Genomic DNA, 17,861 nt, shown 5'->3' with positions numbered 1-17,861 from the left:
ACCGCCTTTACTGTCGTGGGGTCCATCTCCCCCGCTTTAGATGAAATACGGAACCTGAGGTAATCCAGTTGGGTCCTGTGGAATTCACATTTAGACAATTTAATGTATAAAGGTGCGTCCAGCAACTTTTTAAGCACTTGACGTACAAGGGGTACATGGTTCTCTGTTGTGGCCCAGCAGGAGCCGTTGGAGCTGCCACCAGACTCCGACTGCGAGGGGCCCTATGAGTCAGCTCTGGAGGATGTGGAGGACCCTGGACAGGGTTTCGACTCCGAGCAGGGTGCAGAAAGGCTGGTTGGCCACCAGGAGGCACCTGAGCCTTGGACCAGTGGGGAGGAGACAAGGGAGAGTGAGCCGGATGCCAGCAGTGAGTTGTTCCTGGATGCCCGGCACCGAAGAGCTAATAGGTGTCAGGAACAGTTGCGCAGTTACAGGAGGTAATTGCACTCAGCTGGTGGTCATTAGGCTCCTCTCCAGACTATAAAAAGACTGCTTGTGCACACGCCCCTCTTGCAGAAGTCAACACAGGAACGAATGTTGGAGAACATTTTTGTGAGCTTGGCAGGCTGGATTGCTGCCAGGGCTTATCTGTGCCGGTTTGCTGCCAAGGACCTGTCTGTCTGTTAATAAATTGCGTAAAGTATCTTTGGCTCGGAGTGTGCTTTGGTGTGGAACGAGGGAGGTCAGAACAGTTCTCCATGGTCTTGGTATATATAAGGATATCGTCTAAATAGACGAGTACCTCTTGATACAGATGCTCATGTAGCACCCTCTCAGAACCTCACCAACCCCCCTTCCCATCTCAACGATAAGGCAGACCCAATAAACTTACTTCTCCCAGAGACGGGGTGGCCCCCGTGAGGGCGCTGATGTCCCCGAAGTGGGTGAGGGAGCTGAGCTGGGAGCCGAGGACCCCTCCTCGTCTACGCCGGGCTTTCTCCTTCCGGGTCACGTTGAGACGGACCATCATGCTCTCCTCGTACTTGGTCCTGTGATGAGACAAGAAGACGGGGACATGTTTGGACAGCCGAGGCTGACGAAGACAGCAAGGCGGATGGCGCTCCGAGGTAGACTGCGTCTGCCACTGGAGGCTCCACTCGACACCACGGAGATTCCTGCTTCAAAATCTGTTGATGCCTCTCCCATTAGGCCCTTCCACACTGCTTTCTCCTATCAAAGCTTGGGCCCCCATCCCATAAAGCTTCTACTTTTCCAACTTTGCCCCAAAACTCGGGATTTCTCCATTTGTCCTCTCAAGCCCGAATACTGCGTTTCCCCAAAAATAAGACAGGGACTTATTTTCTTTTGACGCTTGGCCTTATTTTCAGGGAGGTATTATTTTTGAGGTGCAGGAGGTGGCGAGTGTGGTCACCTCCTGGCTGCTGCTGTGTTGCTATATTTTCGGGGAGGGCCGATTTTCGAGGAAGGGCTTATTTTAGCGCATGCGCCCAAAAGCCCGATTGGTCTTATTATCCAGGGAGGTCTTATTTTCAGGGAAACGGGGTATATTTTGGAAACTTTGAACCCTGGGCGTTTCGCCACACGTCTGGAGTTGCAAACCGTCGAGTATTTTAAGCCAATGGGATCCACATGTTAAGGCACTGGGCTAGAAAGCAGGTGACGGTGAATTCTAGTCCTGCCTTCAGCATGAAAGCTGACTGGGTGACTTGGAGCCAATCACCGGGAGGCGGTGAGTTCTAGTTTCGCCTTGCCCATTAACAGCTGGGAGGTGAATTTTGGGTAAATCACCAGGAGGCGGTGAGTTCTAGTCCTGCCTTAGATGTGAAAGCTGACTGGGTGACTTGGAGCCAATCACCGGGAGGCGGTGAGTTCTAGTTTCACCTTGGGCGTTAAAAGCTGGGTGGTGAATTTTGGGCAACTCACCAGGAGAGTGTGAGTTCTAGTACTATCTTAGGCATGAAAGCTGACTGGGTGACTTTGAGCCAATCACTAGGAGACAGTGAATTCTAGTTCCGCCTTGGGCATTAAAAGCTGGGTGGTGAATTTTGGGTAACTCACCAGGAGAGGGTGAGTTCTAATCCTGCCTTAGGGATGAAATCCCTGGGTGACTTTGGGCCAATCACTGGGAAATGGTGAGTTCTAGTCCAGCCTTAGGCACGAAAGCCACTAGGTGACTATGGGGCAATCGCTGGGAGAGGGTGAGTTCTAGTTCCGCCTTAGGGATGAAACCCACTGGGTGTCTTTCGGCCAATTACCAGAAGACATTTGAGTTCTAGTCCTACCTCAGACATGAAAACTGGCTGAGTGATGTTGGGCCAATAACCAGGAGACTGTGAGTTCTAGTCCCGTCTCTGGCATGAAAACTGACTTGATTCAGTCCCTCTATGTCCAGCCTGCCTCACAGAGTGTTTGTTGTGAGGAATCTAGGCAGGACGAAGGAATGTTTTGTGCATTCATCACTCTGAATTATTTGTAAGGACCTAAAACTATATTTCTCTATATAAAGGTTGCATGTATGTTCCAGGATAACTCTGGAACACCTGGCCCGTTAAGGAGCACGAGTGCGGCATCCTAGAGCGGCAATTGTTTGTGATGTCATGGCAGGGGGAAGGGAGAGCCTGGGCCGTTAAGGAGAGCGAGTGCGGCGTCCTAGAGCGGCAATTGTTTGTGATGTCAGTTCCTTCGCAGCTTCCTCTAGAAAGCCAGACGTGACGTACGCCCTCCAGTGGACCAATGGGGAAGCGCCTGATGGATTTGGGACAAAGTGCCAGGATACTAGACAGGGCGGGAAAGAGGAGCACATGGGAGGGGGAAGAGAGAGGGCAGGGATGATGGGCATGGGAGTAGGGGGGGGGGGAAGGCCCCTCTCAATGGCTCCGTCAAACAAACGCTTTGACATCTATAAATACCCGTGTTATCAGCCAGTAAATAAATAAAACCCGCCACCCGTTTCCTTATGAGCAACAGGCGGATGCTCTCATCCTCCTCGCGCCTGGTCTGATCCATCCCTCCTCCCTCACTAACCGATGCTCATCCTCCCGGTTCTGTCGGGCCGTGTGAGCGTGATGCCCTTCCCGGATTTCTTCCGGCGCGTCGGAATACTGTTCCTTCAGCTCCCGGATGATGGAGCTGCTAAGTGCTCGCTTTTTGGCTTGTTCCGCCATCTTCTTCTCTCTCTCCATCTCGGTTTCATCTGCAAGAGACAGACAAGAGAGGGACGTTCGTGCCGGATTAAAGCTACCTGGTTTGTTCTTTCTTACGTCGCGACGCCAAACTCTGTCCCTCCCGTTCCACAACCAGGTTTAGAATAGAATAGAATAATAACTTGATGGTCACTTTGAATGTAACGCCAATCGGCATACATTAAAGGGTGATTTAATTTCATATCGTGACCCGTCAAAAGGGCGAACGACAAAACCGCGCCTGACTAAACCGCGTCGCTGATGTCATCAACGCGGCGACAACAGCCAGCGCGGAGAAAGAAGGGCGCTTTAAATAGCGCGTTGAAAGAAAGCCGATTCAACTTAAGGTAAGGATTAGGTTTAGGGTTAGGTTAAGGGTTAGGATTAGGTTTAGGGTTAGGTTAAGGGTTAGGTTTAGGATTAGGTTTAGGGGTTAAGTTTAGGTTTAGGGTTTACATCGTGCTTCTGTCTCCGCGCTGTTGTTGCCCTGTTGATGACGTCAGCGACGCGGTTTAGTCGGGCGTGGTTTTGTCGTTCGCCCTTTTGTGGGTGAACCATTTCATATAGCCCTCAAGGATCTCCACCTCCAATACACATTACATAACAGAATAAATAAATAAATACCGTATTTTTCAGTGTAGAAGACGCTCCGAAGTATAAGATGCATCTAGCTTTTGGGGAGGAAAACAAGAAAAAAAAAATCTGCCTCTCTTTCCCACCAATTCGCCTCCTTGCAGTAAACAGCAAGTTTCAGTTTCACTACAGCCTGATTAGCACAAGCAGCTGATTGTCGGTTGGATTGGCCTCCCAACGATCAGCTGTTTCAGGCTGCAAGGATTGCCTTAGTCTATTGCCGCCTCTGCGCGCCCCATATTTGGCCTCCGCATCCCATTTTCAGCCTCTGCATATCTCGTTTCTGGCCTCTGCGCGCCCCCTTTTCCACCCGTTCCAGGTGGCAGGGAGCGGAATGGGTGGAAAACGGGGTGCACGCAGGCCGAAATTGGGATGCAGAAGCCGAAGATGGGGCACGCGGAGGCAGCAATAGGCAATGGCAAACCCTGCACCCTGAAACAGCTGATGGTCGGGAGGCCAATCCAACCAACAACCAGCTCCTTGTGCTAATCAGGCTGTGCTGTTTGCTGTTTGCTGCAAGGAGGCAGAGGCCAAAGTGTGGGCGAGGCTACATTCACTGTATAAGACGCACCCACATTTTTACCCTCTTTTAGGGGAGGCGGGAGACGGAAAGTGTGTCTTATACTCTGAAAAATACGGTACAGAATTATGCATATGCCTATATATATTCTATGTCACAAACATCACAATCTAGCTTGAATATACACACACACATGGTGGGGGGCGGAGGGGAAGAATCCTGCGAATTTAGAAGACGGATGGCCTAAGGAACAAAGCCGCTACAGGAGCTAGTACTTCTGCTAGAGATACTTCGAAGCCCCCTCCCAGAGGTTGTAAAGTGGGTATCTGGGGGTCTCTTAACAATTCTTCGAGCTCCAAGCATATAAGCAACATCCTGAACAACCAGGAAGCGAGCTTCCTATGATCTTCTCTGCTGTCCTCACCACTCTCTGTAGGGGCTTTCTATCTGAGGCGCTGCGGCCACCAAACCAAACAGGGATGCAGTTTGTTAAAACGCTCTCAATTGTGCCTCGGCAAAAAGTCGCCAGGACAAAAGGAGAAAGATGTGCTCTCCTCATCCGACGCAGGAAATGCAGATGCTGTTTCACACGTTTCACTAAGGATGATGTCCACTAGAGCCTTCAACTACTAAGGTTTCATTCTTACTGTAATGCACGGGGACCAGGCGAGGTGGGACGTATTTCCGGATGCCTCCTTTGGACATCTGTTTCCCAGGAGTCTTGGCGGTACCGCCACCCTCTTCTTCCGAGTCTCCGTCTTCCGAGTCGCTGAGCTGGGAATGGGATGGGAGAATTGCAAGAATTTCATTCAATTCAAGAGCAGATCAATGTTTCTTAATCTAGGCGACTTTAAGAGGCGCGGACTTCAACTCCCAGAATTCCCAAGGCAGTGGGTGGACTGCCACACTCACAATTCTATCCAGCCAGCGTTTGCGGATTTAAAATTCCCACACTTTGGGCTGATCACCAGGAGACGGGGAGTTCTAGTCCCGCCTTAGACATGAAACCCAGCTGGTTGACTCTGGGCCAATCACCAGGAGATGGTGAGTTCTAGTTCCACCATAGAGATGAAAGGTGGCTGGGACACTTTGGGCCAATCATCAGGAGACAGTGGGTTCTACTCCCGCCTCAGGCATGAAAGCTGGCTGGGTGAGTTTGGGCCAATCACCAGGAGACAGTGAGTTCTAGTCCCGCCTCAGGCATGAAAGCCGGCTGGGTGACTTTGGGCCAATCACTAGGAGATGGTAAATTCTAGTCCCGCCTCAAGCATGAAATCTGGCTGGGTGAGTTTGAACCAATCAGCAGGAGACGGTGAGTTCTAGTCCCGCCTCAGGCATGAAAGCCGCTGGGTGACTTTAGGCCAATCACCAGGAGACAGTGAGTTCTAGTCCCGCCTCAGGCATGAAAGCCGGCTGGGTGACTTTGGGCCAATCACACGAGGAGATGGTAAATTCTAGTCCCACCTTAGACATGCCCCAGGTAAGGCTGTACAGGAAGTCCTCAATTTACAACCACAATTGAGCCCTACAATTTCTGTTGTTAAATGGGACAGTTGCTACGAGAATTTTGCCCGATTTTGCGACCTTTCTCGCCACGGGTGTTAAGCGAATCACTGCGGTTGTTACGTTAGTGAATCCAGCTTCCCCTTTGACTCTGCGATCACACGACCCCGGGATACTGCGACCGTTGTAAATGCGAATCAGTTGTCGAGTGTCTCAATTTGGATCAGGATGCCGCAAGGATCGTTAAGTGCGGATGAATGGTCCTAACGTCGAATGGTCGCTCAATGAACCGTTGTAAGTTGAGGACTACCTGTATTCCAATCTTTCTCTCTTTTCTTACCTTGCTAACCAAGTTATCCGGATTTGGTTTGTACTTCAAGGGATCATCATCAGCTGAAAGGAGAAGAAATCACCGAAAACCGGTTCAGTACCGCTCCATTTTTCCACCCCACCCCTCCAAATCCCCCATGACTTACCCAGTCCCCCAGTAAAAACAGCCTTCACCATTTTGTCCACCTGATATTTCAGTTTCTGCTCAATCGGACGCATCTTCTCCAACACCTGTGACCCCCCCGTCCGGAAAAAAAAGACAAAAAACAAATTATTGAAAAATAAACCGGCTTTCTTTCATTCGGTCATAAATGTCACGGGGTCCCATGAGGCACGAGCGCTTATCAAGAAAAGGGCATTTTTCGATGCCCTCCCAATTTATTTTATTTAAATACATCGTTGCTTCTCAAATCTGGCAGCTTTGAAGACGGGTGGACTTCAACTCCCAGAATTCCACAGCCAGCAGTCTTGGCTGAGGAATTCTGGGAGTTGAAGTCCACCCATCTTAACATCACTGAGGTTGCTAACAGCCATGTTGGCTGGGGAATTCTGGGAGTTGAAGTCCACCCATCTTCAATTTACTAAGGTTCCTACGAGCCATATTGGCTGGGGAATTCTGGGAGTTGAAGTCCACTCATCTTCAATTTACTAAGGTTCCTACAAGCCATATTGGCTAGGGAATTCTGGGAGTTGAAGTCCACCCATCTTAACATCACTGAGGTTGCTAACAGCCATGTTGGCTGCGGAATTCTGGGAGTTGAAGTCCACCCATTTTCAATTTACTAAGGTTCCTCACAGCCATATTGGCTGGGGAATTCTGGGAGTTGAAGTCCACCTATCTTAAACTTACTAAGGTTGCTAACTCCCACGCTGGCTGTGGAATTCTGGGAGTTGAAGTCCACCCATCTTCAATTTACTAAGGTTCCTCACAGCCATATTGGCTGGGGAATTCTGGGACTTGAAATCCACCCATCTTGAAGTTACTAAGGTTGTTAACTCCCACGCTGGCTGTGGAATTCTGGGAGTTGAAGTCCACCCATCTTCAAGTTACTAAGGTTCCTCACAGCCATATTGACTGGGGAATTCTGGGAATTGAAGTCCACCTATCTTAAAGTTACTAAGGTTGCTAACTCCCACGCTGGCTGTGGAATTCTGGGAGTTGAAGTCCACCCATCTTCAAGTTACTAAGGTTCCTCACAGCCATATTGGCTGTGGAATTCTGGGAGTTGAAGTCCACCCATCTTCAATTTACTAAGGTTCCTACAAGCCATATTGACTGGGGAATTCTGGGAGTTGAAGTCCACCCATCTTAACATCACTGAGGTTGCTAACAGCCATGTTGGCTGGGGAATTCTGGGAGTTGAAGTCCACCCATCTTCAATTTACTAAGGTTCCTACGAGCCATATTGGCTGGGGAATTCTGGGAGTTGAAGTCCACTCATCTTCAATTTACTAAGGTTCCTACAAGCCATATTGGCTAGGGAATTCTGGGAGTTGAAGTCCACCCATCTTAACATCACTGAGGTTGCTAACAGCCATGTTGGCTGCGGAATTCTGGGAGTTGAAGTCCACCCATTTTCAATTTACTAAGGTTCCTCACAGCCATATTGGCTGGGGAATTCTGGGAGTTGAAGTCCACCTATCTTAAACTTACTAAGGTTGCTAACTCCCACGCTGGCTGTGGAATTCTGGGAGTTGAAGTCCACCCATCTTCAATTTACTAAGGTTCCTCACAGCCATATTGGCTGGGGAATTCTGGGACTTGAAATCCACCCATCTTGAAGTTACTAAGGTTGTTAACTCCCACGCTGGCTGTGGAATTCTGGGAGTTGAAGTCCACCCATCTTCAAGTTACTAAGGTTCCTCACAGCCATATTGACTGGGGAATTCTGGGAATTGAAGTCCACCTATCTTAAAGTTACTAAGGTTGCTAACTCCCACGCTGGCTGTGGAATTCTGGGAGTTGAAGTCCACCCATCTTCAAGTTACTAAGGTTCCTCACAGCCATATTGGCTGTGGAATTCTGGGAGTTGAAGTCCACCCATCTTCAATTTACTAAGGTTCCTACAAGCCATATTGACTGGGGAATTCTGGGAGTTGAAGTCCACCCATTTTCAATTTATAAGGTTCCTAAGAGCCATATTGGCTGGGGAATTCTGGGAATTGAAGTCCACCTATCTTAAAGTTACTAAGGTTGCTAACTCCCACGCTGGCTGTGGAATTCTGGGAGTTGAAGTCCACCCATTTTCAATTTACTAAGGTTCCCAAGAGCCATATTGACTGGGGAATTCTGGGAGTTGAAGTCCACCCATCTTGAAGTTACTAAGGTTGCTAACTCCCACGCTGGCTGTGGAATTCTGGGAGTTGAAGTCCACCCATCTTCAAGTTACTAAGGTTCCTCACAGCCATATTGGCTGGGGAATTCTGGGAGTTGAAGTCCCCCCATTGTAAAAAGCTAATGGACCAGATAGATCTCCCTGCAGAAGTCCAGGATGGCTCGTACCGTCCGCGTTTCCACCAACCGCAGTAAAGCAGGGTGGTTGGCCACAGAACGTCCGGAGGTCTTCTCCAACATCAATTGGGAGAGGTCTTGAATGTAGAGGAGCAGGAGATGGTCCTTCACGTCCAGGAAACTGAGGCCCTGGTGGGAGGAGAAAAGGAGGCCGGTGAGCCGTAGGGAAGATTGACAGCCTTGAGTGGAGAGGAACAGAATTTAAGTATGAGATTACCACCGTAGAAGAAATATTATCTGGCACGGACACAGAGCAGATTTGCTGCAGACAAAGTTCACAGTAGAAACAGAATGGATAGTCCTTGAACTTACAACAGTTCGTTTAGTGACTGCCCAAAGTGACGACGGCACTGAAAAAAGGGACTTTATGACTGTTTTACTAGCTGATAACTCGGCGCTGGCCTGGGTATCTATTTATCCCAACCCTCCTTCCATTAACATAGCCGCAATTTCTAATGTTGGATTTTCCCCCTTACCAGAGGAGGCCCCCGTTGTGGATTACTGCGAAGTCGTTACCATGGCAACTCCACAGTGCTGTACAGTAGAAGCCATTTTAAGGCACAACAGGCTGTATCTTAACAGAAAACACACCCCAAGGGGTTTTAAGGGTGTCTTAACCCCGCAGTATTTGTTTCCAGAGAGTAAGTCATCTGTGTACCAACTTTGGTTTAAATTCCTCGAGGCGTTCCAGAGTTATGCTGGAATACACATAGAATCATTTTAATATATATAGAGAGATGACATCTCTGTAGTCACATGATCAACGTTTAAATACTCGGCAACTGACTCATATTTACGACAGTTGCAGTGTCCCGGGGTCATGCGATTCCCCTTTTGAAAACCCACGGGGAAGCCAGATTCGCTTAACAACCGGGTGACTCCCTTAACAACAGCAGCGATTTGTTTAACAACCAGGTGACTCCCTTAACAACGGCAGCGATTCGCTTACCAACCGGTGGCAAGAAAGGTCGCAAAACGGGGCAAAGCTCACTGAACAACTGTCTCGCTTAGCAACAGGAACGGGGTCTGCATTGGCCCGCCCCCGTGTCTGTTCGTTCAACAGTGTTTTGTTTTTTTACCTTTTCGGTGGGGTAATCGCCTGCTCGTATCTTCCGCGTTAAATGTTGTACGTGATGAGTAACGGCAACCACCTGTTATCAACAAAGGAGAAGATTTGCAGCTCGGGGTTGAAAGGAAGGGTTCCACCACAAAACCGCGCTCGACTAAACTGCGTCCGACTAAACCGCGTCGCTGACGTCATCAACAGGGCGACAACAGCGCGGAGACAGAAGCATGCTGTAAACCCTAAACCTAAAATTAACCCCTAAACCTAAACCTAATCCCCCCTAAACCTAACCCTAAACCTAACCCTTAACCTAACCCTAACCCTAACCCTTAACCTAACCCTAAACCTAAACCTAAACCTAACCCCCCTAAACCTAATCCTAAACCTAACCCTTAACCTAACCCTAACACTTAACCTAACCCTTAACCTAACCCTAAACCTAACCCTAAATCTAATCCTAACCCTTAACCTAATCCTAAACCTAACCCTTAACCTAACCCTAACCCTTAACCTAACCCTAAATCTAATCCTAACCCTTAACCTAACCCTAAACCTAACCCTAACCCTTAACCTAACCCTAAACCTAACCCTTAACCTAACCCTAAATCTAATCCTAACCCTTAACCTAATCCTAAACCTAACCCTTAACCTAACCCTAACCCTTAACCTAACCCTAAACCTAACCCTAACCCTTAACCTAACTCTAAACCTAACCCTAACCCTTAACCTAACCCTAACCCTTAACCTAACCCTAAACCTAATCCTAACCCATAACCTAACCCTAAACCTAACCCTTAACCTAACCCTAAACCTAACCCTAACCCTTAACCTAACCCTAAACCTTAACCTAACCCTTAACCTAACCCTTAACCTAACCCTAACCTAACCCTAAACCTAACCCTTACCTTAAGTTGAATCGGCTTGCTTTCAAAGCGCTATTTAAAGCGCCCTTCTTTCTCCGCGCTCGCTGTTGTCAGCCTGTTGATGACGTCAGCGACGCGGTTTAATCGGGCGCGGCTTAGTCGAGCGCGGTTTTGATGGGTCACGGAAAGGAAGAGTTCTTGGTGGCATCTGAGAAAATGTGTTCTGACCCAGGCTTCGTGACGTAGACTCCGCGTCCCGATAAAACCTCTTTTATTTAGGCTAAAGGGAATTCCTCTCCAGCCAACAACAGTCTTTCAAGAGATTTCACAACTAAAGACCTCGATCGGGCTTGGAGAACTGCCGGGCCGATATCTTCCAAACACCAAGCTGTAGCAGCAATTCCTTGGCAGGAAGTCAGGAACAGATCTTCCCCTTAACTGTCTCCTGCTGTGACCCGCCAAAAAGGCGAACGACAAAACTGCGTCGCTAAAACCGCGACGTCATCAACGCGCCGACAACAGCGCGTCGACAGAAGGGTGATTTACAACAGCGTGTCGGCAGAAGGGCGATTTACAACAGCGCGTCGGCAGAAGGGCGATTTAAGTTAAGGTAAGGGTTAGGTTTACGGTTAGGTTTAGCGTTACGTTTAGGGTTAGGGTTAGCGTTACGTTTAGGATTAGCTTTACGTTTAGTTTTACAGCGCGCTTCTGTCGGCCCGCTGTTGTCGCCGCGCTTCAGCGCTCATTCGTCCGAGCGCTTTAGAACACGCGGTTTTGTCGTCCGCCCTTTTGTCAGTGAACCGTCTCCTGCAAACTCCCCTCCCCTTTTCTCCTCTTTATTCCCCATGGGAGGGGCCATTCACCGTCCACCTGTGCCTTTACTCCTGAGTCAACTCTTGTTCCTTAGCTCTTCCCTTCTCCTGACAGCTCTGGGTATGCGCACACTGGGAACAGGCTCCAGTTGCTCTTCTGCCTCGCTGATCTCCGACTCCAAAGGCAGCTGATAACTGTCAGACGGCCCTGGCCCCATTTCTGTCTCCGACACGGAGCCCTCATCCGAGCTTTCCCCAGACTCCAGGAGTGTCCCATGTTCCTCCTCAACCTCTTCAGCGTCTGAGTCTGCCACAACAGCTTGCTGCCAATCACCTCCACTAGACTGATTAGATCCCACAGATTAGGCCTCCTCCGAATTCCATCCGCCGGCCAGTGCCGACTGGCGACTAGTTGGAGGAGAGCCTTCTCTGTGGCTGCTCTGACCCTCTGGAACGAACTCCCCGTGGAGATTCGAACCCTCACCACCCTCCAGGCCTTCCGCAAAGCCCTTAAAACCTGGCTGTTCCAACAGGCCTGGGGCTAAAGAGCTGTTGCCCCCCTCCTCGAATGGTATGACTGTTGTGTGTTTTTAAATTATGTATTGTTATGTTTCGTTTTTCATTTTCTGTCCGTACCCCCCTTCCCTGATTTGAATTGTGAGCCGCTCTGAGTCCCCTTCGGGGGAAAAGGGCAGCATATAAATATAATAAAATAAAATAAAATCATGTTTTTTTGTAGATGTTTCATTACCCAATTAGGTAACACCATCAAATGTTAGTAAGGAGTGCTGTTTTAATATCAACGGACAGCAAACAGCACTCAGCAGCACGGATAACGTTACCTAGTTGGGTAATGAGATGTCTGCACCCCCCTCTCCCCCCAACAAGGAAGTTCAGAAAGCACCAAGAATCATTTGCAACCCCAATCAAGGAAGGAAGAAGCAAAATCACATTTATTTATTTTGTTTTTGGAAAAGGGAGAGAAGAAAGACAGCCAGTTGCCAAAACTGGAACGGGGCTGAACGTTTTTAGGTAGCAGGAAAAGTAAAATCTTTGTCTCACCTGTTCTTGGAGAGATTTGAACAGGTTTAGGGCTGCGGGTAAATCAGCTTCCACCATATCCTGAAACAGACAAGAAAATACAGGCAGGGGAGGGGGGGAAATAAAAAAAATCAATTTCTGAGTCTCAGAGTTATTCCATCTTACGATACGATACAATACGATAGCAGAGTTGGGAGGGACCTTGGAGGTCTTCTAGTCCAACCCCCTGCCTAGGCAGGAAACCCTATACCGTTTCAGACAAATGGCTATCCAACATCTTCTTAAAAACCTCCAGTGTTGGGGCATTCACAACTTCTGGAGGGAACTTAAATGCAGCACTGCAGGCTACTGCTAGATCAGCAGGTCAGCAGTTCAGATCTCACCGGCTCAGGGTTGACTCAGCCTTCCATCCTTCCGAGGTGGGTAAAATGAGGACCCAGATTGTTGGGGGCAATATGCTGACTCTCTGTAAACTGCTTAGAGAGGCCTGAAAGGCCTATGAAGCGGTATATAAGTCTACTGCTATTGCTATTGCTAAAAAAACTTCTGTTCCACTGGTTAATTGTTCTAACTGTCAGGAAGTTTCTCCTTACTTCTAAGTTGCTTCTCTCCTTGATTAGTTTCCACCCATTGCTTCTTGTTCTGCCCTCAGGTGCCTTGGAGAATAGTTTGACTCCCTCTTCTTTGTGGCAACCCCTGAGATATTGGAAGACTGCTATCCTGTCTCCCCTAGTCCTTCTTTTCATTCAACTAGACATCCCCAGTTCCTGCAACCGTTCTTATTCCCACCTCCGATGTCACTCTCGGTGAACAGATTTTAGCAATAGCAATAGCAGTAGACTTATATACCGCTTCATAGGGCTTTCAGCCCTCTCTAAGCGGTTTACAGAGAGTCAGCATATTGCCCCCAACAATCTGGGTCCTCATTTTACCCACCTCGGAAGGATGGAAGGCTGAGTCAACCCTGAGCCAGTGAGATTTGAACCGCTGAACTGCTGATCTAGCAGTAGCCTGCAGTGCTGCATTTAACCACTGCGCCACCTTGGCTCTTAGGTCGTTTACAATTTCTGCCTGCAGGGATAAAGCGGTTTTGTTTTCGTTGTTCGATTGTGGGAAGTTATCATCCAGCCTTCTCCCCAAAAAATGAAATATCCTAGGAAATATTGAAAAGGCAGAATATTTCTCTGGATGTGAAAAGTAAGAAACATGTTTTAAAAGACAATAGTTGCCTATAGCTTTCTGCCCATCCCCAGCTAATGGGCCATCAAGATGGCCAGGCTAGCCCACTTTACATAATAAAGACTTCTCCTCACTGCAGCTGTAGGGGGAAGGGATATTACTCAACTGACCACAAGGCAACTGAGAACTCATCACAGCCTAGAGAGTAGCCCCCTGCATGGCACCATGGGAGTCTGACAACCAATCAGAATACATTTCTTACACAGGAACAGGAAACAGAGAGGTGGGACTAAGCAGGGTATAAAAAGCCTAGCAAGCCCCTCCCTCAGCCCTTCTCTTCTTCTCCACCAACAATGAAGCATGTGATCCCCTTTTCTGTTCAGGAGCTCAAGCCATGTGGCCCTGTCCAACAATAAACCATCTTTCCAAGCAGCCTCCATGTCTCCAGTGTCTTCTTCCCCACTTGGAGCTGAACCCAGAAGGACATTTCTTTCAACACGATCATGTCTATTTCTTGGAGGCTGCCTCGACAGGGCCCTGCAAAGTTTTTCAGGCAAGTTTGCCGTTGCCTTTTTCTTAGGGCCGAAAGAAAGTGGCTGGCCCTATAGATCAACCAACTGTCTTTCATAGCCAAGGTGTGAACTCGTTAAGTCTTCTAGCGATTGGCCTAAATTCATCACCCACAGTTTTTGTCGTTGTTAGTTGGGAAAATATGTCTGACCCATCGTGATGCCATGGACGACGTTCCTCCAGGCCTTCCTGTCCTCTACCATTCTCTGGAGTCCATTGAAGCTCACGCCGACTGCTTCGGTGACTCCATCCAGCCACCTCCTTCTCTGTCGTCCTTCTTCTTCTTCTGCCCTCCATCGTTCCCAGCATGAGGCTCTTCTCCAGGGAGTCCTTCTTCCTTCTCATTCAGTGGCCAAAGTCTTTGAGTCTCCTCTTCAGCATCTGGCCTTCCAAAGAGCAGTCAGGGTTGATCTCCTCTAGGACCAACCGGTTGGATGGCCTTGCAGTCCAAGGGACTCAATGCAGGAGTCTTCTTCTCCAGCACCAGAGTTCAAAGGCCGCCATTCTTTGGCGCTCAGCTTTCCTTATGGTCCAAGCTTCACAGCCATCCATTGCAACTGGGAAAATAGCAGAGTTGGAAGGGACCTTGGAGGTCTTCTAGTCCAACCCCCTGCTTAGGCAGGAAACCCTACACCATTCCAGACAAATGGCTCTCCAGCATCTTCTTAAAGACTTCCAGTGTTGGGGCATTCAAAACTTCTGGAGGCAACTTGTTTCACTTGATTCATTTTTCTAACTGTCAGGAAATTTCTCCTTAGTTCTAAGTTGCTTCTCTCCTGGATTAGTTTCCACCCATTGCTTCTTGTCCTACCCTCAGGTGCCTTGGAGAATAGTTTGACTCCCTCTTCTTTGGGGCAACCCCTGAGATATTGGAAGACTGCTATCATGTCTCCCCTGGTCCTTCTTTTCATTCAACTAGACATCCCCAGTTCCTGCAACCGTTCTTCATATGTTTTAGCCTCCAGTCCCCTAAGCATCTTTGTTGCTCTTCTCTGCACTCTTTCTAGAGTCTCCACATCTTTTTTTATATATGTGGTGACTAAAACTGGATGCAATAGTCCAAGGGTGGTCTTGAATACTGCAATGTGCTCTACATGGGGCTGCCCTTGAAGAGCATCCGGCAACTTCAGCTAGTCCAGAACGCGGCCGCGCGAGTGATTGTGGGTGCACCTCGGTTCGCCCACATAACACCTATCCTCCGCGAGCTGTGCTGGCTACTTGTTGATCTCCGGGTGCGCTTCAAGGTGCTACTTGTCACTCATAAAGCCCTCCATGGTAGTGGATCTGCGTACTTGAGAGACCGCCTCCTGCCAATCACCTCCCTGCGACCAATTAGATCGCATAGATTAGGCCTCCTCCGAGTTCCATCCGCCAGTCAGTGTCGACTGGCAACCACACGGAGGAGAGCCTTTTCAGTAGTAGCTCCGACCCTTTGGAACGAACTCCCCGTGGAGATTCGTACCCTCACCACCGTCCAGGCCTTCCGCACAGCCCTTAAGATCTGGCTAGCCCGTCAGGCCTGGGGATAAAGATAATCTGTCCCCACCCGAATGATGAATGAATGTTGTTTACTATTTTACCTTTATGTACTATTTTGTGTCTACTGTCTGCACCCTCCCTTCCCCATTTTATGTAAGCCGCCCTGAGTCCCCTCAGGGAAAAGGGCGGCCTATAAATATTAATAAAATCACTAAAAATCACCCCAAATACACCCTCTCCCATTACCCCCACCCAAACTCCAAGCAAATTTCATTCTCCGTTTATCACCGTGAACCCTCCAGTTTTTAAACAGCCTCCTTTCCAAGTAAGCATGCACAAAGCTGGATGGCAAATTTGCAAAAGGACACCCCAGAGCTCATCTTTCATTTAAACCTTAAATTCATGCTATTTTTTTGAGCAAGCCAATCCACACCTTCCTCTTAAGACTTGTATTTCACATCCCTCTTTTAAAATCCTTCCGCCCAAAGTCTTTTCACAAAGTTTTCCTCCCCGAGACACAACAGGGACTGAGATAACTGCAACTGAATTTTAAACCAGTTGGATCAGCAACAGGTCCATCGATTATGGAGGGAAAAGAGGAATGGGGCAAGAAGGAAAGAATAAATAGAGGAAAAAAGGGAGAGGAGGAGAAGGAAAGAATGAATAGAGGAAGAAAGAGAGGAGTGGAAGAATGAATAAAGGAAGAAAGAGAGGAGTGGAAGAAAGGAATAAATAAAAAAAGAGGAGTGGAAGAAAGGAATAAATAAAAAAGAGGAGTGGAAGAAAGGAATAAAGGAAGAAGAGGAGTGGAAGAAAGGAATAGAGGAAAAAGAGAGGAGTGTAAGAATAAATAGAGGAAAAAAGAGGAAGAAAAGAATGTATAGAGGGAAAGAGGAGTGGAAGAAAAGGACAGAGAAAAAGAGAGGAGAGGAAGAAAAGTGAATAAAGGAAAAGAGGAGTGGAAGAAAAGAATAAAAGGAAAAAGGAGTGAAAGGAATAAATAAAGGAAAAAGAAGAGAGGAGTGTAAGAATAAATAGAGGGAAAAAGAGGAGAGGAATAAAGGAATAAATAGAAGAAAAAGGGGAGTGGAAGAAAGGAATAGAGGAAAAAGAGGAGAGTGGAAGATTGAATAGAGGAAAAAGAGAGGAGAGGAAGAAAGGAAAAAAGTAGAGGAAAAAGAGAGTGGAAGAATAGAGGAAAAAGAGAGGGGCATGAGAATATATAGAGGAAAAAAGAGAGGAAGAAAAGAAAGAACAGTGGAAAAAGGAGAGTGGAAGAATGAATAGAGGAAAAAAAGAAAGAAGAGGAAGAAAGGAATAAGTAGAGGAAAAAGAGAGTGGAAGAATAGAGGAAAAAGAGAGGGGTATAAGAATAAATAGAGGAAAAAAGAGAAAAGAATGAATAGTGGAAAAAGAGGAGAGTGGAAGAATGAATAGAGGGAAAAAAGAAAGAAGAGGAAGAAAGGAACAAGTAGAGGAAAAACAGAAGAGTGGAAGAGAAGAATAGAGGAAAGACAAGAGTGAAAGAATGAAGAGAGAAAAAGAAGAGAGGAAGAAAGGAATAAATAAGAGGAAAAAGAGGAGTAGTGGAAGAATACACACGCACATACACACCAACACACACAAATACATTACAATATACACATTAATATTAATAATCACGTTATTAATTACAGTAATTATATTATGTAATATGATTAATAATTGCATTACAAGACATCACATTAATATACATGATAATAATTACATTAAATCTAATATACTAAGTGAAAGAGACTCAATTCTGCCCAGATCCCACTCTCAGCTCAAAGAGCATCTGCTCAGACAAAAGGCGCTGTCAACCCGTGTTCAACACGTGTACGTGTGTACGCCTTCCTTCCCTCCAAGCACTCCTGCTCACCCGCGAGTCCATCAATTCAGACGACGGAGGCAGCCGGTCCGCCATCGCTCCGACTCCCACGTGGGAAAGTAGCTTTAGTTCCTGGCTGGGAGAAATCCCGCCTTCTTCAAGCGAGTTGTCCAATCCGAGAGTACGTCCGCCTCTCCGCCGCAGACCTCTCGCCAATCGTTGAGCGACGCGGAAGCGACGCAGCCAATCATGCTAGGATTCCTTTTTTTTTTTTTAAAGGAGCCGAGGGAAGTTTATAAAAGCGGGCCCCTCCTCTTTCTTTGACGAAGGTAAATAAGCCAATAGCGCTTAAGGGCCCACC

At 47.8% G+C, this 17,861-nt stretch overlaps 1 protein-coding gene across 1 annotated transcript; it reads right to left on the bottom strand.

Annotated features, from left to right (window-relative positions):
• Nucleotides 1–36: 36 nt before the first annotated feature.
• Nucleotides 37–17,661, bottom strand: LOC148046880 (neuroguidin-like). Its single transcript, XM_087715020.1, has 10 exons — nucleotides 17,552–17,661; nucleotides 12,445–12,504; nucleotides 9,721–9,792; nucleotides 8,633–8,770; nucleotides 6,276–6,360; nucleotides 6,140–6,192; nucleotides 4,944–5,070; nucleotides 2,986–3,154; nucleotides 833–989; nucleotides 37–75 (listed from the first exon to the last, which is right to left on the bottom strand). The coding sequence occupies exons 1-10, from the start codon at nucleotides 17,594–17,596 to the stop codon at nucleotides 37–39; spliced, it is 945 nt and encodes a 314-aa protein (XP_087571146.1). The 5' UTR covers nucleotides 17,597–17,661.
• Nucleotides 17,662–17,861: the final 200 nt, after the last annotated feature.

The sequence above is a fragment of the Thamnophis sirtalis genome, unplaced genomic scaffold (genome assembly GCF_051295495.1).
Source record: "Thamnophis sirtalis isolate CommonGarterSnake01/CBP01778 unplaced genomic scaffold, rThaSir2_p1.2 scaffold_4, whole genome shotgun sequence".
NCBI classification, from domain to species: domain Eukaryota; kingdom Metazoa; phylum Chordata; class Lepidosauria; order Squamata; family Natricidae; genus Thamnophis; species Thamnophis sirtalis.
The sequence above is the reverse complement of the archived record's forward strand: the minus strand, read 5'-3'. Positions and strand labels throughout refer to the sequence as shown.